The sequence below is a fragment of the Eriocheir sinensis genome, chromosome 20, assembly GCF_024679095.1.
Source record: "Eriocheir sinensis breed Jianghai 21 chromosome 20, ASM2467909v1, whole genome shotgun sequence".
NCBI classification, from domain to species: domain Eukaryota; kingdom Metazoa; phylum Arthropoda; class Malacostraca; order Decapoda; family Varunidae; genus Eriocheir; species Eriocheir sinensis.
The window spans coordinates 10,537,079-10,555,214 of NC_066528.1; the positions used below are offsets into that span (position 1 = coordinate 10,537,079).

General features: G+C 44.6%; 2 protein-coding genes across 2 annotated transcripts in view; both read right to left on the bottom strand.

Moving 5' to 3' along the window:
- Positions 1–1,040: 1,040 nt before the first annotated feature.
- On the bottom strand, positions 1,041–8,521 carry LOC127001171 (uncharacterized). Its single transcript, XM_050865386.1, has 4 exons — positions 8,417–8,521; positions 3,646–3,781; positions 2,728–2,805; positions 1,041–1,532 (listed from the first exon to the last, which is right to left on the bottom strand). Exons 1-4 carry the CDS (start codon positions 8,515–8,517, stop codon positions 1,281–1,283), a joined length of 567 nt encoding a protein of 188 aa, XP_050721343.1. The 5' UTR covers positions 8,518–8,521; the 3' UTR covers positions 1,041–1,280.
- A 616-nt stretch (positions 8,522–9,137) lies between these two features.
- Positions 9,138–18,136, bottom strand: part of LOC127001058 (protein SpAN-like) — a 32,414-nt gene continuing 23,415 nt past the window's right edge. Inside the window, exons 5-11 of the mRNA XM_050865228.1 lie at positions 17,284–17,487; positions 16,278–16,404; positions 13,376–13,459; positions 12,748–12,913; positions 10,339–10,479; positions 9,863–10,189; positions 9,138–9,141 (exon numbers count right to left, since the gene is read on the bottom strand). Of these exons, the coding sequence (XP_050721185.1) occupies positions 9,138–9,141; positions 9,863–10,189; positions 10,339–10,479; positions 12,748–12,913; positions 13,376–13,459; positions 16,278–16,404; positions 17,284–17,487 (1,053 nt within the window). The remainder of the gene's footprint in view (positions 9,142–9,862; positions 10,190–10,338; positions 10,480–12,747; positions 12,914–13,375; positions 13,460–16,277; positions 16,405–17,283; positions 17,488–18,136) is intronic.

Genomic DNA, 18,136 nt, shown 5'->3' on the forward strand with positions numbered 1-18,136 from the left:
GAAATTTACTTTTTCTTTGTAACCACAATAACCACTGTTTTACTGGCATTGATTTTTAGCCCTTTTCGCTCACAGCTCTCCTGTATCCTGTACACCAGTGCTTGTAGTTTCTCCTCTGAGTCAGCCAAAAGTACAGTGTCGTCTACATACTTTATATTGTTAACATTTCTACCTCCAATTAAAATTCCATCCATATCTTCCAATTTTCCTATCACTCGTTGATCGTATAGAGAAAAGAAGTCTGGCGACAGGACACATCCCTGTCTGACTCTTGTAATCTGTACCCAGTCTGTCTTCTCCTATCTCCTCATCCCTTGTCTGTCAAATTCCCATCTTTGTTTTTTCATCTCTTCCGCTGGTAATCTCTGGAACAGCCTTCCCTCGCCTGTATTTCCTCCTGCCTACAACTTTAGCTCTTTGAAGAGGAGATTATCGTGACATCTCTCCTTTCGAAGTTGACCTCTCTCCTGGCCTCTCATTATTTTCCCTCTGAATCTCAAGTTGTTGTTGTCCTTATCTTCTTTCTCCGTTCTTGTTTTTTGTTCTTCTTTATCCGTTGTTCTTCGTATCCTTCATTTACCTTTCTTGTTGTTCCTCATCTTCTCCACCATATATATGTTTCTTGTTCTTGTTTTTTTGTTTTTTTATAGTTTTTTTGCTTTTGTTTCTATTTTTTTTGTTCTTTGTCTTCCATTTCCTCTTTTTCTTCTTTTTCTTCGTTTATTTTTTTTTCATGTTCGTCTTCTGGTTGTAGCGTTATTGTTGTTGTTGTTGTTGTTGTTGTTGTTGTTGTTGTTGTTGTTGTTGTCATTTGAGCAGGTTCTAGCGGGCTTTTTTTCTTGAGCTTCCTCCCTTGCTATAAAAACAAACTTTGCAGACAATACGGAAAAAACGACGTAGCCGGCACTCACGTGATCAGTAAATTTCTGTGCATAACACTAGCATGTCTGCAATGACACGGGAGAGAGAGAGAGAGAGAGAGAGAGAGAGAGAGAGAGAGAGAGAGAGAGAGAGAGAGAGGGTATGAATGATACATGAAGCTGCTGCATATATTTATTTTCTTGGGGCGGTTATTGTAGAACACTATAAGGATGCTACTGTTCCTCGTTTATCAGCTGACTTGGCTTACCAGTGATATGATTTTAAACAAAGAAACATCGTGGGCAAGAGGTAAACTGAAAGGGTCGCAGGTGTAATAATGAATTCGTGCCCGTACAGATACATTGGAGTAGTGATTGCATCGTCCACGGAGTGAGCGAGAAAATCAAGGAACGTTTGACTTAGATGACGGTATACTTGATAGTGACACCGCGGCTTCTCCTCCTGGTGCCTTGATAAGCTGCGTACATCTCATTGGTCTCGGATGTCAGAGGTGAAGACACTACCCTCTTGCCGCAGATAATTAAGCTGGTGTCTGGCGGGTACATCCTCTCACTCCTCCCGTTCAGCAGAAGCCAGTCAATTGCACAGTTCCTTGTCCCTCGAATCCTAGATGTAACTTCGTCGACCTGCACGCGACTTCCAGAAGGAGCCTTTGGACAAAAAAAAAAAGAAAGAAGAAAAGAGTTGCGTTAGCTTAGAGGTAGATATGGAACGGGCCTCTGATGTTTCACTGGCGACCTGCTCGAAGAAAAATGGGTGTTTGAAGGGGGGATGAGCAAGTGATAATGTTATAAATCACTGGAGTGTTGGAGGAAGCAAGCGCATAGTACGTGTGGAGGACTCAAGTTTAATGTAATCTTTTGTGGAGTTGGTGGTGATTGTTTTAACCCCTTGAATGCGGATTTCCTACCAGAAGACCTCACCAAGCTACAGGAATGGAACAAAAACTGGCTGCTACAATTCAATGAAGAAAAATGTAAGGTCCTGCATCTTGGGAGGGGATATTCAGCACACCAATACCACATGGGAAACACTCCACTATTCACCACAGAGGCAGAGAAAGACCTGGGAGTGTATGTAACCAGGCTACCAGTGAAGGGATATCCAGCACACCAATACCACATGGGAAACACTCCACTATCCAACACAGAGGCAAAGAAAGACCTGGGAGTGTATGTTACCAGGCTACCAGTGAAGGGATATCCAGCACACCAATACCACATGGGAAACACTCCACTATCCAACACAGAGGCAGAGAAAGACCTGGGACTATATGTTACCAGGCTACCAGTGAAGGGATATCCAGCACACCAATACCACATGGGAAACACTCCACTATCCACCACAGAGGCAGAGAAGGACCTGGGAGTGTATGTTACCAGGCTACCAGTGAAGAGATATCCAGCACACCAATACCACATGGGAAACACTTCACTATCCACCACAGAGGCAGAGAAGGACCTGGGAGTGTATGTTACCAGGCTACCAGTGAAGGGATATCCAGCATACCAATACAACATGGGAAACACTCCATTATCCACCACAGAGGCAGAGAAAGACCTGGGACTATATGTTACCAGGCTACCAGTGAAGGGATATCCAGCACACCAATACCACATGGGAAACACTCGACTATCCACCACAGAGGCAGAGAAAGACCTGGGAGTATGTTTTACCAGGCTACCAGTGAAGGCCAAATTCGTGCCAATCGCAGCGGACGGGATAAGGTCTGATGAAAATAGAAGACATGACCAAACAAATCTCTTGTCGACACCCCCGCAGGAGTGGCAGTGTTGTGGAGAGAGACACACACTAATACCTTTCTTGTGTTACATCAGTTTTTACCTGGATTCGGTATTCGCAGTATTTTTCTGCTGGAGGGGAAGTTATTGTGCCAGTCTGACCAACAGCTGCCGTGATTATCTGTGGATGGATACCATTGTGATTATGATACCAGGCTTGACGGTGCATCGAGCAGGGATTATAAGCAGCTCTCGTATGTGCTTGTACGATGGGTCGAATTCAAATACAAACTATGTTCCATAATTTATCTTACTATTATTAAACACAAAAAAATATATACAATGGATAATATTATACATCTACTGTCAGTATGTCCATCTGGCGAGAATCTCAACTTAGCAAGCAGCACAGTTGTATATTGCCGAGGTAGCGAAGCTCAGATAAATCCACAATGTTCCTTAAGGGGCTACTATTACGGTGGGCAAATTTTCCGTGGATCTTCAGTCAAACCACGATTTCCGCTGGCGTGGTTCTTATTTGTTTCGTGTTATAGTTGATGATGATGATGGTGAGTAATACCGTTTTCCTTCGGTGAAATCTTCCGTAGCTTTGGAAGATCGTGTACACGTCAGATAACCACGGAAATATGAGAACCACGCCAGCGGAAATCGTGGTTTGACTGAAGATCCACGGAAAATCTGCCCAGTGTAATAGGGTGGTATTATAAGACAGTTTCACTTCTCACATCAACTCTTTCTAAAGGTCAAAAAAGGTGTCAGTCGGGTTCTAATGAGTGGTTCCTTAGGCTCATGCTACTGGGGAAGGGTCAAACTACCACCAGGGTAAAAAAAACTACTCCTGGAAATGCCCTAACTCATACGAAAGCCTTGTCAAATATGTGAACTTGGGCGACGAAATGTTTTCAAATACGGCCCTAGTCCCTTTACCTGGTGACAACTTAGCAAGCAGCACAGTTGTGTATTGCCGGAGAAGTTCAGATAAATCCACAACGTTCCTTACCTGGTGACAACTTGTGGTTGCAGGCGTGAAGGAGATGTTGTAGCCCTGATAGGTCCTCTTGGGGTTGGTGAAGAATCTCGCGTTGAAATTGAAAGATGGCGATGTAAAAACTCTCCCTGATCGAGATCCACACAACCTGGTGATTAAATTAAGAACAAGGTTATAGATTTTTTGTTTTTTTTACGTCTACGCTTATAGCGCCGGTAGGCTCGCTTGAGGGGCCTGGATGGTGTTCGGCCCCAGCCCGTTATGGCGCAGGCAAGTGTTTATAGTGGCGCCATCTTCTCTTGGCTCATGCTGCCCCCGGAACTCGTTCTTGATTCACTTGGACGGTTTCCTCTAGAGTCCGGGTTGATGGGTGGTCTTCAGGACAGCATGTGGGTAGCTTTAAGCCACTCGGCGGTGACTGAAAAATCCGAGGTGGTAGCGTGGGGATTCGAACTCGCGTCGTCCATCCCGCGGTGAATGTGGGCCCACCACGCTACCACTCAGCCACCGCCTACCCAGCGTCGTCTGTAGTGGCATCGTCAACGTTACCAGATTTTCGTACTTGGCGTATTGTTTTTGCCGATTTCTGACCAAAAACTATCGTACCCACAAAGATAACGATATGCATTTATAATTATCGTTAAAATCGGTAATCATTGATGCTCTTTTTTTTGCAATATTTATGGGCCAGAAACAGGAAAATACAATGCTATGCGTACGGTAATCTGGTAACGCTGGGCATCGTTCCCATCTACTCGTTGCCAACCAAACATGTGAATTAAGTATGGAAACCCACGTCGCTCTTCCTCCTTAATATAAGAACATAAGAACATAAGAACGCAGGAGTCTGCAAGAGCCGGTAGGCCTGTACAAGGCAGCTCCTTTGAACCTAAGCTCCCGTGAATCTAACCCCACCTAATATCGCTGTCCATGAATTTATCTAATCTATTTTTGAATGTGACAATTGTATTGGCACTCACCACATGACTGCTAAGCCTATTCCACTCATCCACCACCTTGTTAGTAAACCAATTTTTGCCTATGTCCCTGTTGAATCTGAATTTATAAAGTTTAAACCTATTACTTCGGGTCCTACCCGGTTCTCTTACCAACAAAACCTTATGAATGTCTCCCTTATTAAAGCCCTTCATCCATTTATAAACCTCCCCATAACTCTCCGTGTCGAGGTACAAAACGCCCAACCATTCTATTAACACACTAATGCAACAACTACCCATTAAACAAACGGACCATCCCTTGACACCTACCCTTACCTGCCGCTGTATAAGGGGGGCTTCGTGGTGCAGTGGTTAGCACACTCGGGTCACAATCGAGAGAGCCCGGGTTCGATTCCCGGGCGGAGTTGAAAAATTTGGGCGGCTTTTCCGATACCCTACGCCCCTGTCCACCCAGCAGTGAATGGGTACCAGGTATTAATTGGGGGTTGTGTTCCGTCTCCTGGGGTCTATTCCCTTCTCCTATAACTCCTTCCCCCTCCTGTCTCTCTCCGGCATATGACCACAGATGTTCCCTTCTCCTATAACTCCTTCCCCCTCCTGTCTCTCTCCGGCATATGACCACAGATGTTCCCTTCTCCTATAATTCCTTCCCCCTCCTGTCTCTCTCCGGCATATGACCACAGATGTTCCCTTCTATAACTCCTTCCCCCTCCTGTCTCTCTCCAGCATTTGACCACAGATGTTCCCTTCTCCTATAACTCCTTCCCCCTCCTGTCTCTCTCCAGCATATGACCACAGATGTTGCCTTCTCCTATAACTCCTTCCCCCTCCTGTCTCTCTCCAGCATATGACCACAGATGTTCCCTTCTCCTATAACTCCTTCCCCCTCCTGTCTCTCTCAGGCATATGACCACAGATGTTCCCTTCTCCTATAACTCCTTCCCCCTCCTGTCTCTCTCCGGCATATGACCACAGATGTTCCCTTCTCCTATAACTCCTTCCCCCTCCTGTCTCTCTCAGGCATATGACCACAGATGTTCCCTTCTCCTATAACTCCTTCCCCCTCCTGTCTCTCTCAGGCATATGACCACAGATGTTCCCTTCTCCTATAATTCCTTCCCCCTGCTGTCTCTCTCCGTGCTGTCACCCTGCCTGGTCAAACTCTTTCGCCTCTGCCTGTCAACATCTACCTTTCCTTCTTGCTGGAAGTATGCCTTCATACAGCCTGTACCTAAGAAGGGTGACCGCTCCAATCCCTCAAACTACCGTCCTATTGCTTTACTTTCTTGTCTATCTAAAGCTTTTGAATCAATCCTTAACCGGAAGATTCAAAAGCACCTTTCCACTTCTGACCTTCTATCTGATCGCCAGTATGGGTTCCGCAAGGGGCGTTCTACTGGTGATCTCCTAGCCTTCTTAACTGACTCTTGGTCATCCTCTCTTAGCCGTTTCGGTGAAACTTTTGCTATTGCGCTGGACATATCAAAAGCTTTTGATAGGGTCTGGCACAAATCTTTGCTTTCTAAACTACCCTCCTACGGTTTCTATCCTTCTCTCTGTACCTTTATCTCCAGTTTCCTTTCTGACCGTTCTATTTCTGCCGTGGTAGACGGTCACTGTTCTTCCCCTAAATCTATTAACAGTGGTGTCCCACAGGGTTCTGTCCTATCTCCCACTCTTTTTCTGTTGTTCGTTGATGATCTTCTTTCCAAAACGAACTGTCCTATCCATTCCTACGCCGATGATTCCTCTCTGCATTATTCAACTTCTTTTAATAGAAGACCCACCCTTCAGGAACTTAACGACTCAAGGCTGGAGACTGCAGAACGCTTAGCCTCAGACCTTACTATTATTTCCGATTGGGGCAAGAAGAACCTGGTGTCCTTCAACGCCTCAAAAACACAGTTTCTCCACCTATCCACTCGACACAATCTTCCAAACAACTATCCCCTATCCTTTGACAACACCCAGCTATCACCTTCCTCAACACTAAACATTCTCGGTCTATCCTTAATTCAAAATCTCAACTGGAAACTTCATATCTCATCTCTTACTAAATCAGCTTCCTCGAGGCTGGGCGTTCTGTACCGTCTCCGCCAGTTCTTCTCCCCTGCACAGTTGCTGTCCATATACAAGGGCCTTGTCCGCCCTCGTATGGAGTATGCATCTCATGTGTGGGGGGGCTCCACTCACACAGCTCTTCTGGACAGAGTGGAGGCTAAGGCTCTTCGTCTCATCAGCTCTCCTCCTCATACTGATAGTCTTCTACCTCTTAAATTCCGCCGCAATGTTGCCTCTCTTTCTATCTTCTATCGATATTTCCACGCTGACTGCTCTTCTGAACTTGCTAACTGCATGCCTCCCCCCCTCCCGCGGCCCCGCTGCACTCGACTTTCTACTCATGCTCATCCCTATACTGTCCAAACCCCTTATGCAAGAGTTAACCAGCATCTTCACTCTTTCATCCCTCACGCTGGTAAACTCTGGAACAATCTTCCTTCATCTGTATTTCCTCCTGCCTACGACTTATACTCTTTCAAGAGGAGGGTATCAGGACACCTCTCCTCCCGAAACTGACCTATCTTTCGGCCACCTCTTTGGAATCTTTTTAGGAGCAGTGAGTAGCGGGCTTTTTTTTTATTAATGTTTGCTTTTTGTGTGCCCTTGAACTGTCTCCTTTGCTGTAAAAAAAAAAAAAAAATATGACCACAGATGTTGCCTTCTCCTAATATTCCTTCACCCTCTGTCTCTCTCCGGCATATGACCACAGAGGTTGCCTTTTATAATTCCTTCCCCCTCCTGTCTGTCTCCGGTATATGACCACAGATGTTGCCTTCTCCTAATATTCCTTCCCCCTTCTGTCTCTCTCCGGCATATGACCACAGATGTTCTCTTCTCCTATAATTCCTTCCACCTCCTGTCTCTCTCCGGCATATGACCACAGATGTTCCCTTCTCCTATAATTCCTTCCCCCTTCTGTCTCTCTCCGGCATATGACCACAGATGTTCCCTTCTCCTATAATTCCTTCCCCCTCCTGTCTCTCTCCGGCATATGACCACAGATGTTCCCTTCTATAACTCCTTCCCCCTCTTGTCTCTCTCCGGCATATGACCACATATGTTGCCTTTTATAATTCCTTCCCCCTCCTGTCTGTCTCCGGTATATGACCACAGATGTTGCCTTCTCCTAATAGTCCTTCCCCCTCTGTCTCTCTCCGGTATATGACCACAGATGTTGCCTTCTCCTATAATTCCTTCCCCCTCCTGTCTCTCTCCGGCATATGACCACAGATGTTGCCTTCTCCTATAATTCCTTCCCCCTCCTGTCTCTCTCCGGCATATGACCACAGATGTTGCCTTCTCCTATAATTCCTTCCCCCTCCTGTCTCTCTCCGGTATATGACCACAGATGTTGCCTTTATAATTCCTTCCCCCTCCTGTCTCTCTCCGGCATATGACCACAGATGTTGCCTTCTCCTATAATTCCTTCCCCCTCCTGTCTCTCTCCGGCATATGACCACAGATGTTGCCTTTATAATTCCTTCCCCCTCCTGTCTCTCTCCGGTATATGACCACAGATGTTGCCTTCTCCTATAACTCCTTCCCCCTCCTGTCTCTCTCCGGTATATGAATACAGATGTTGCCTTCTCCTATAACTCCTTCCCCCTCCTGTCTCTCTCCGTCATATGACCACAGATGTTGCGCCGACTAAACGAAACTTTCCAACTTTTCCGCTGTATAAGGCATCACCTGTTACTGTACATCTTAAACATACACACTCACACCTTTAGTCACTCAAGCAACAAACCACACACGCTACTCACGTTCTCGTTCGATTGTACAAGAATGTTAACTCGACGCCATCCACGCATCTCCTTCTCCTGGCTCTCTGCAGCGTGAACGTTTCCAGTTTCAGCGTCAACATGGATCTCGTCTGAACAGGCAAAGGAACACTTCAATAAGCCCTGACTCGTTTGCCTGTATACGGGTTTGCTACAAAAATAACGTGGCACCTTTTATCACTCCACTACTACGTCGAGTGGAATTATTATTGTGGACACTTTGTGAACTGCCTGAGTCATATTGTTAGTGGCGTGTTTCGAGGATATATAACTAGCTGTGTGTGTGTGTGTGTGTGTGTGTGTGTGTGTGTGTGTGTGTGTGTGTGTGTGTGTGTGTGTTTACAGGAAAGGAGACAGCACAAGGGCACACAAAAAAGGAAACAATAAAAAAAAAATTAGCCCGCTACTCGCTGCTCCTGTAAAGAGTCCGAAGAGGTGGCCGAAAGAGCAGTCAATTACGTGAGAAGAGGTGTCCTGATACCCTCCTCTTGATTGTGTGTGTGTGTGTGTGTGTGTGTGTGTGTGTGTGTGTGTGTGTGTGTGTGTGTGTAAAATGCACTTTCTTATTTGAAAGTCTTTTTATTTTATTTTTATTTTTTTACGTGTACGCCTATAGCGCCGGTAGGCTTGCCTGAGGGGCCTGGATGGTACTCGACCCCATCCCGTCATGGCGCAGGCAAGTGTTTATAGTGGCGCCATCTTCTCAGCTTCCAGGAAATGCGAGAGATATATAGTGTATGCCCTGACTACTTAGATATGATCAGCGTCAAGGCGTTTTATAACAGTAATTCTTGATTTGATCAATAAAATGGAAACGCAAGCGAATAGGAACTGCAGACAGAACAATGATCTTAGGCAGTGCACTGAGGGCCGCTTTCACAGTCACTTTGTTTGTTTTGATCGTTACCAATGGCGGCGATCGCGCTATAGTATTTCCACGTAAAACTGGCCGATGGGGTAGTGGCGGCTGCGGGGTTAGCCTAGCCCCGCACCTTGCCACCCACTCTTAACACCTCTCGCTTCCTCTGCAGCCGCCACTACCCCATAGGATAGTTTCACGTGGAAAACTATAGCGTCGATCTCTGCCATTGGTAACGATAAAAACAAACAAAGTGACTGTGAAAGCGGCCCTAACTCGGCTTTCTTCTCCTCTGGTATAGAATATCATGTCTCGTAATATCATGGACGCCTTGTGACGCTGGAATGAGCTATTACTTGCCTCGCCCACCACGGCCAGAAAAGTAAGGCACATGCCGAAAATCCTCGCACTGCGCAGTTGAAGTTATTCGGGTAGTTGGTGATGCCGAAGCCGGGGGAGGACCAGTAGAACACTCCGTTGACAGCCTGAATTAAACATCTAGGTGGTGGTGGGCTGGTGGTGGTGGTGGTGGTTGTTGCTGTGATGGTGGTGGGTTCTGTAGTGTGGTGGTGGGTTCTGTAGTGGTGGTTGTTGCTGTGGTGGTGGGTTCTGTAGTGGTGGTTGTTGCTGTGGTGGTGGGTTCTGTAGTGGTGGTTGTTGCTGTGGTGGTGGGTTCTGTAGTGGTGGTTGTTGCTGTGGTGGTGGTGGTGGTGGGTTCTGTAGTGGTGGTTGTTGCTGTGGTGGTGGTGGTGGTGGGTTCTGTAGTGGTGGTTGTTGCTGTGGTGGTGGGTTCTGTAGTGGTGGTTGTTGCTGTGGTGGTGGTGGTGGTAGGTTCTGTAGTGGTGGTTGTTGTTGCTGTGGTGGTGGTGGTGGTGGAGGTGTCTGCAGTGGTGGTTCTGAAGAAAAAAAAATAAAGGAATCGTTAGGATGTAAAATTTTTGCGATCTACGAATAAACACAGGCTGATGAAGATACAACGCAGAAGGGTGATTCTACTCTTCACTGGTCCTGAGACTCTCCCATCCCTCTTTTTTTTGTCACTTACGTGCATCCCGGTTGCGGCACAAAGGTGAGTTGGGCAGACCATCCCCTGCGAATATTATTACTTATCGCCCTGAAGTATAAAACCATCTCTTGACCGGTTCCAGTGAAGGTCTGGCCTGCAGTGATGTCCGTGCCACAATACCTGCCGAGGATTGGAAGAGCTTGAGTGGTCACGGTGTCGGGACCCAGAAAACGAACAAACAGAAGAATGACCATAACAACACAGGCGTAAACATCTGACAGGACAAACACTAGCAAGGAGGGTAACAGATATACAACAGTGTAAACATCTGACAGGACAAACACTAACAAGGAGGGTAACAGATATACAACAGTGTAAACATCTGACAGGACAAACACTAACAAGGAGGGTAACAGATATACAACAGTGTAAACATCTGACAGGACAAACACTAACAAGGAGGGTAACAGATATACAACAGTGTAAACATCTGACAGGACAAACACTAACAAGGAGGGTAACAGATATACAACAGTGTAAACATCTGATAGGACAAACACTAACAAGGAGGGTAACAGATATACAACAGTGTAAACATCTGATAGGACAAACACTAACAAGGAGGGTAACAGATATACAACAGTGTAAACATCTGATAGGACAAACACTAACAAGTAGGGTAACAGATATACAACAGTGTAAACATCTGATAGACAAACACTAACAAGGAGGGTAACAGATATACAACAGTGTAAACATCTGACAGGACAAACACTAACAAGATTAACAGATATACAACAGTGTAAACATCTGATAGGAAAAACACTAACAAGGAGGGTAACAGATATACAACAGTGTAAACATCTGATAGGACAAACACTAACAAGGAGGGTAACGAGGAGGGTAACGGAAAACAGATACCCAGACCCAGATACAGAAAACAGATACCCAGGAGGCTTGGTCAGAATGTGTGGATGACCATTCAAAAGACTCTGAACATGTGACGTCAGTCGTGACGACATGGTATAAGCGAATAACTGAACAGAGAAGTCACTGTGGGAGTGTTTTAAGAGTGAATCACGGATAGCAGGAGAAGTAAACAATACAACATAATGAGCGAGCCAATGGTTGTTGACAGGAAGTATTGGCTACTGGTTATGTAGAAAATTAGGGCGTGTCAAGGATGTAGGTCCGCCTCAAGCAAAGAAAAATGTGACCTAGAAGTCGGTGGTATAAGCAGACTGAGCCTTGCTCTCGCTTCAAGCAGAGCTGCTCTACTCACTCAGCTGAGAATGGCTGTTGTGATCTTAATCGTGAGTAGAAATTCGAGGATCTAAGGGAAACCGACTGTATTGTCCTGGAGATTATAATGTAGGAGATGTGTAGTAGGATTGTGAGTGGGACAGGATTGTGATTATTTTATTGCGAAGTAAAGCAAAGGTAAAACCACTGGGTGTGGTATAATTTGGTGTTTCCGTGAATTGTAGTAGATTATACTATAGGAATGTGTTATTAGGAATTGTGAGGAGAGTATATAATGATTGTGATGTAAGCAGAGAGATACAAACCACTGCTTGTGGAATGACGAGTGTTATTATTATTGGCAACAACTGGGCACATATTGTAGTATTATGTTTAAGGCATGTCGTTTGTCATATGTTGTATCCATTGCTGAATATGCCAGTGTTATGATCGTCTGAGCATAGAATATTGCGTAAGGAAATTACTTTCATTTAATTTTAAATAAATGTATATTTTCTTTTTCCCTTGTTTATCCCCGAACACCAGTCTCCAATAACAACTTAAAGCCGGATCACGCTACCAGGGATACGAGACGGTGAGATCATTTATGGAGTAATTAATGAGTGATAAAAGAGTTGTTTTAATACACGTTGATGCAAATAAAATAAAATATAAAGATACAAATACAAGAAAAGGAGGGTCCAAAAACGGTCACTATCGTGCAAGTTTAGTGGCACAAAGGAATATCACAAACTAAACTTGTTACGTAATAATTAGAAGTGAATACGCCTTGTAACAGTAACAGTGGCAGCCTTGCTCGCCGTCACGGGGCAGGTAGGCGGTGGCTGAGTGGTAGCGTGCTGGGCCCACATTCACCGCGTGATGGACGACACGGGTTCGAATCCCCACGCTACCACCTCGGATTTTTCAGTCACCGCCGAGTGGCTTAAAACTACCCACATGCTGTCCTGAAGACCACCCATCAACCCGGACTCTAGAGGAAACCGTCCAAGTGAATCAAGAACGAGTTCCGGGGACAGCATGAGCCAAGAGAAGATGACGCCACTATAAACACCTGCCTGCGCCATGACGAGCTGGGGTCGACTTCCATCCAGGCCCCTCAAGAGAGCCTTCCGGCGCTACAGGCGTACACGTAAAAAAAAAAAAAAAAAAATGGCAGAGCGAGCAGGGTCTCTGTATACTCACACTTCACCGTCGTACAAGTTGTCGGTTCTGATCTCCAGGCCATCAAAGTAGCAGCACGTCTCTGTAGTCGATCCGCAGTAGGGATTCTCTCCGTACAGGTAAAAGTCTGAGAAGGTCACTCTGGGCACGTGGCATGCGGGAGCTACAATCCACTTGACGCACTGGACTGGCGGGGCAGGGAGAACGGAACAGAGGGTGAACACACCACACAAAGGGAGCCCGCTCACACACACTGTGTCTGGCTTCTGTACAAGACACGCACACACACACACAAACCTCTCTCTCTCTCTCTCTCTCTCTCTCTCTCTCTCTCTCTCTCTCTCTCTCTCTCTCTCTCTCTCTCTCTCTCTCTCTCTCTCTCCTCTTCTTTTCTCCACCAACGTTGTAGTGCGAGAATGGAATAAGCTCCCGCCTTCAGTGGTCCAGTGTAACACGATTGACTCCTTTAAAAACAAGCTCGACCGTCACTTCCTTCAACTTAATATCAACTAGAGATGAAATGCAAAGTTTTGGAGCCATCTGATTAATGTAGAAGCACTTAGGTTTAAGGACAGGCCACCTAGTCTGGACCATGGGGTCTGTGTGGTCTGATTTTCTATGTAAATCTATGTAAATTTCTCTCACTCACTCTTTGGGTAGTTGCTTGGATAGCCCGGCGAGGTGAGGGTGCCTTCCTGAGTTACTTTCTCAGTGCAGGGATTCGTCAAGTCGTCTGTGGAAGACGAGGTTTAGTGTCAACAGTTATGCCGAAACAGCCTGATTTTGCATAATCCACTAGAAAAAGAACGATAATATAGTCACTGGATCATTCCAAGTTTTCAAAAAGGTTCGCTGAACTATAGATATAATTTAATGAGGAATTCTTGTACTACACTGTAATTGAAGATTGAACTGTTATCCTCTTTATCCCAAGAGCCAAGCGATCGTAAGGTGCTTCCTCACTACAGAGGAACAAAGAGAACAAGTATTCTGCGAGCTCCAGAGACAAGGTGTGCAAAGGGGCGGCCCATCACCGGAGTAGTCTCCCGTCACCGTCTCACAGTTGGCCCTGAGGTGCCCGAGGGACACACACAAGCGCAGCCTTCTCCATAAAACCCGCCGTTCTGGCAGGGTCGGCGTCCACTCCGCAAGCAGCAAGCCACTTATCTTTGAAAAAATTAAAATCGTTGATCATTGTAGTTGGTGTTGACGGTCAAATTATTTAATACTAATACCTTACCATATGCATACATGTTTGTTACCTATAGCGATGGGATTTTTTCATCATGTAATTCAAAGTGCATGGTAAGTGCATGGATACTTTGCCGATGGAAACGGTTCGAAAAAGTAATGGTGGTTGAAGCCTGGCGAGTGTTAAAATAGGAGCGATATAAACATTATTTGTAAAAAAGATAAATTCCTACAATAAGTCCGAGTAAGCAAACGTGCTCATTTTTCAGTATAGGAAAGTTGGAAAGGAAGGAAGGGGGAGGAATTATAGAAGGGAACAGATCCCAGGAGACGGGACACAACACCCGATTAATACCTGGTACCCATTCACTGCTGGGTGGACAGGGGCGTAGAGTATCGGAAAAGCCGCCAGAGTTTTTCCACTCCGCCCGGGAATCGAGCCCGGGCTCTCTCGGTTGTGAGCCGAGTGTGCTAACCACTGCACCACGAAGCCCCCCTTCAGTATAGGAAGGAGTTCAAGTCACAGACAGGAGGAAATACAGACCAAGGAAGGCTGTGCCAGACATTATCAAAGAGAGGGACGAAGGAATGAAAATGCTGGTTAACACTTGCATAAGAGATTTGGCTAGGATAGGGGTGAGCAAGAGTTCAAAGTCGTGTGAGGCCGCGGAGGGGAGGAGGCATGCAGTTATAGTCTGTTCAGAGCATGAAGTCGGTTCAGGGTGGAGCTGGTATCGTCGTTTACCTATAGCCATGCTGCCAAATCAACCTTCGTACATGCGTCTCTCTCTTATTTCACATTCATGTGCTAGTTGAAAGTGATATTTTATATATTATGTATATAGTAAAGGAAGCTACATAGAACAATGAGTGTCGATGTTTAGGATTATAAAAGCGATTTGTATAAATTCTGACATGTGCCAACGATTTTTTCCCATGGTGCCACGTTTTGGTGGTGGTGGTGGTGGTAGTGGTGGTGGTGGTGGTGGTCGGGGTGTCTCCTTAGGTCCCTCCCCCGGGTCGAGAGGGAGAGAGAGAGATATACAGGTGGGTTGTGGGTGGGTAGGTAGGGAGACGGTGCTAATCTGATAATTGGCGGTCGAACTGGCAGCGCCGCACTCATGGGAATTCAGGAATCTGCCACACCATGAACCGCCTTCATGCTCTGAACAGACTTTTTTTTTTTCATAGCATGCCTCCTCCCCTCGCAGTCAGGATGAAAATATTGGTTGGAAACAGAGAGGCAACACTGCTGCGGAATGTAAATGATTGGAGACCAGGGGCGTATTTAGGACCTTGAAACATTGGGGCTTAGGGTCGTATTTTAAAACATTTCGTCGCCCAAGTTCACATATTTGACATGTCTTTCGTAGGAGCTGTAGGCCTTTCCAGGGGTAGTTTTATGGCCCTGGTGGTAGTTTGACCCTTCTTCTGTGCCATGAACCTTAAAAAACACTTATGAAAACCAGATTGATCCCCTCTTTGACCTTTACAAATAGTTGATGTGAGAAGCGATGGTGTCTTAGCCCAGCTCAAAATGTTGGGTGGTTGGAGCGAGAGAAGCGCGGAGTTTTAGGGTAATTCTGAGGCCTCTCTGACAAACATTAGGGACAATTTGTGTTATTGTATTTAGCAGTAACACAGAAAATATGGCAAGTGTGTCATAAAAAGACTTTGAAGGTAATGATCAAATTATGGTAAAGCATAACCACATTTAAGTGGTTAAGACTGATGTATCATACATATAAACTTCAAATTAAAATTTATCCATTCAGATACTTTTACTGCAGAGAACAGGGCACTAAAAACTGATGAAAAGCAATTGGCCGTGTTTACAATATACCATAGAAAAATAACGAACATTAAGTGAGCATCAAGTATTTAGTAATCAGAAACTACCATTTTTCACAAATTCATATTGTATTCTATTAAATTTATTCTGTTACCAAGGAGATTGAAAACTACAACTCAGCACTCTTACACTTAACTCTTGTTTTTTTGCCTGGAAAAAAAAAAAATTGTACGTGGAAATTAGAACTCCAACACGTTCAAAATAACACCCCTTTTTTTTATCAATAGGAAGATTAAGCAATTCATTTTGTAAATTATAGTAATATTAATGGCAGCCACAACTTAAGGGAAGAACAGTGACCGTATACCACAGCATAGCACGTCCACGATCTTCCAAAGCTACGGTAGATTTCACCGAAGGACGAGGGTATTACTCACCATCATCATCAGCAGCAATAACAAGTAATAAATGAGAACCACGCCAGCGGAAATCGTGGTTTGACTGAAGATCCACGGAAAATTTGCCCAGTGTAATAGTAGCCCCTTAATTACTTATATATCATACTCACCGATGCAGCCGTACATGGTGTTGGCCAATAGTATGTCCCTGTGAGAGAGTCCCGTGCGCTGGCCGATGAGCTCCTGCGCCAAGGGATATAGGGTGGCGATGGTCGTCTGGCCGTTGTTGGTGAAGCCCTGAAAAATGTGTCAAGGGGGAGTCTGCTGCGGGGAGTTAAGGGCCAGTTCGACAGTCCAACACTCTGTGCCGATTTCACAGTCCAACACAGTGTCTTCGTAACAGCCCGAACCAAACTAGAGAATCCCATACAATCCAAAATGGGGAGGTCTTCGATGCCACACTAAATACACAAGACTTCCTGTATAGTTTCATGAAATTTGTGAACTTAAATGTAAACACCAGACACTATACAAGAAAATTTCGAAGGCTCTGCTATTGGTTTGGGAGCTTACTAACCCATCATGGGGAACTGTGAGACTGGCCCTCTGTCATTGTTATCGCCCAAACTAAACCATATCCACTACAATGATCCGCTATTTCTACTCATTACATGATATACTAGTAAAGAGATTTCCTGTAGTTTCCTAAAATTCCTCCACCTTTTATATCAACTAGAGCTACAAGGAATTTTCGTCGTATTTTGTGTTTAGTTGGGGAAAAGGAAAGTTTGGTTTAGTCGGCGCAACATCTGTGGTCATATGCCGGATAGAGACAGGAGGGGGAAGGAATTATAGGAGAAGGGAACAGACCCCAGGAGACGAGACACAACCCCCGATGAATACCTGGTACCCATTCACTGCTGGGTGGACAGGGGCGTAGGGTATCAGAAAAGCCGCCCAAATTTTTCCACTCCGCCCAGGAATTGAACCTGGCTCTCTCGATTGTGAGCCGAGTGTGCTAACCACTGCACCACGAAGCCCCCGTTTGGTAGGGGAGCTCACAAACTTGCTGTATTTGACTGTAAAACTGGCCCTAAGACGACGAGACGTTTTACAATAAGGGAGCGTATAGTCATCATGGGAAGAAGGAAACCATACTCATGCAAAGTCCCTCACTGTAAAACCATAGTGCATGTCGGATGAGTAGTCGTATGGTATGCCGTAGGTGGTGACCACTGACGTGCTGTACTTATTGAAGTTGTGTTCCTTGCCACTTTGGATGTTGCCATAATTGATGACCACATAGTCGTCACGGTCGGGGCGACTCTGCTCGTGCACGAACCCAATGGCGTGGCCGATCTCATGGGCGACGGTGCCGAGCTGACCCGCGTCGAGGAGAACGATGTTATTAAGACTTTGTCAGTTCACTGGCAACTAAATAACTACACACACACACACACACACACACACACACACACACATATATATATATATATATATATATATATATATATATATATATATATATATATATATATATATATATATATATATATATATATATATATATATATATATATATATATATATATATATATATATATATATATATATATATATATATATATATATATATATATATATATATATATATATATATATATATATATATATATATATATATATATATATATATATATATATATATATATATATATATATATATATATATAAAAATTTCATGTAATATGATCAAAATAAAGACAATGATAATGATATCAATGCCAATATTGATAATGATAATAACTACCATTATTTTTGTTATTGTTATTGATTATTATCTCATCTCTTATTATTACTAATTATTATTTAGTTATCAATGGTAATGTTTTTGTGGTGCTGTCATCTTCTGTGCAAACAGCTGCGACTCCTGAATTTCATTTACTTTCGTATGGTTTCTTAATAGAGGAAGGTTTCTAGGAGAAGACTTCATGGGAAGGTTTAATGCAAGGAATCAGTAGAGGCATGG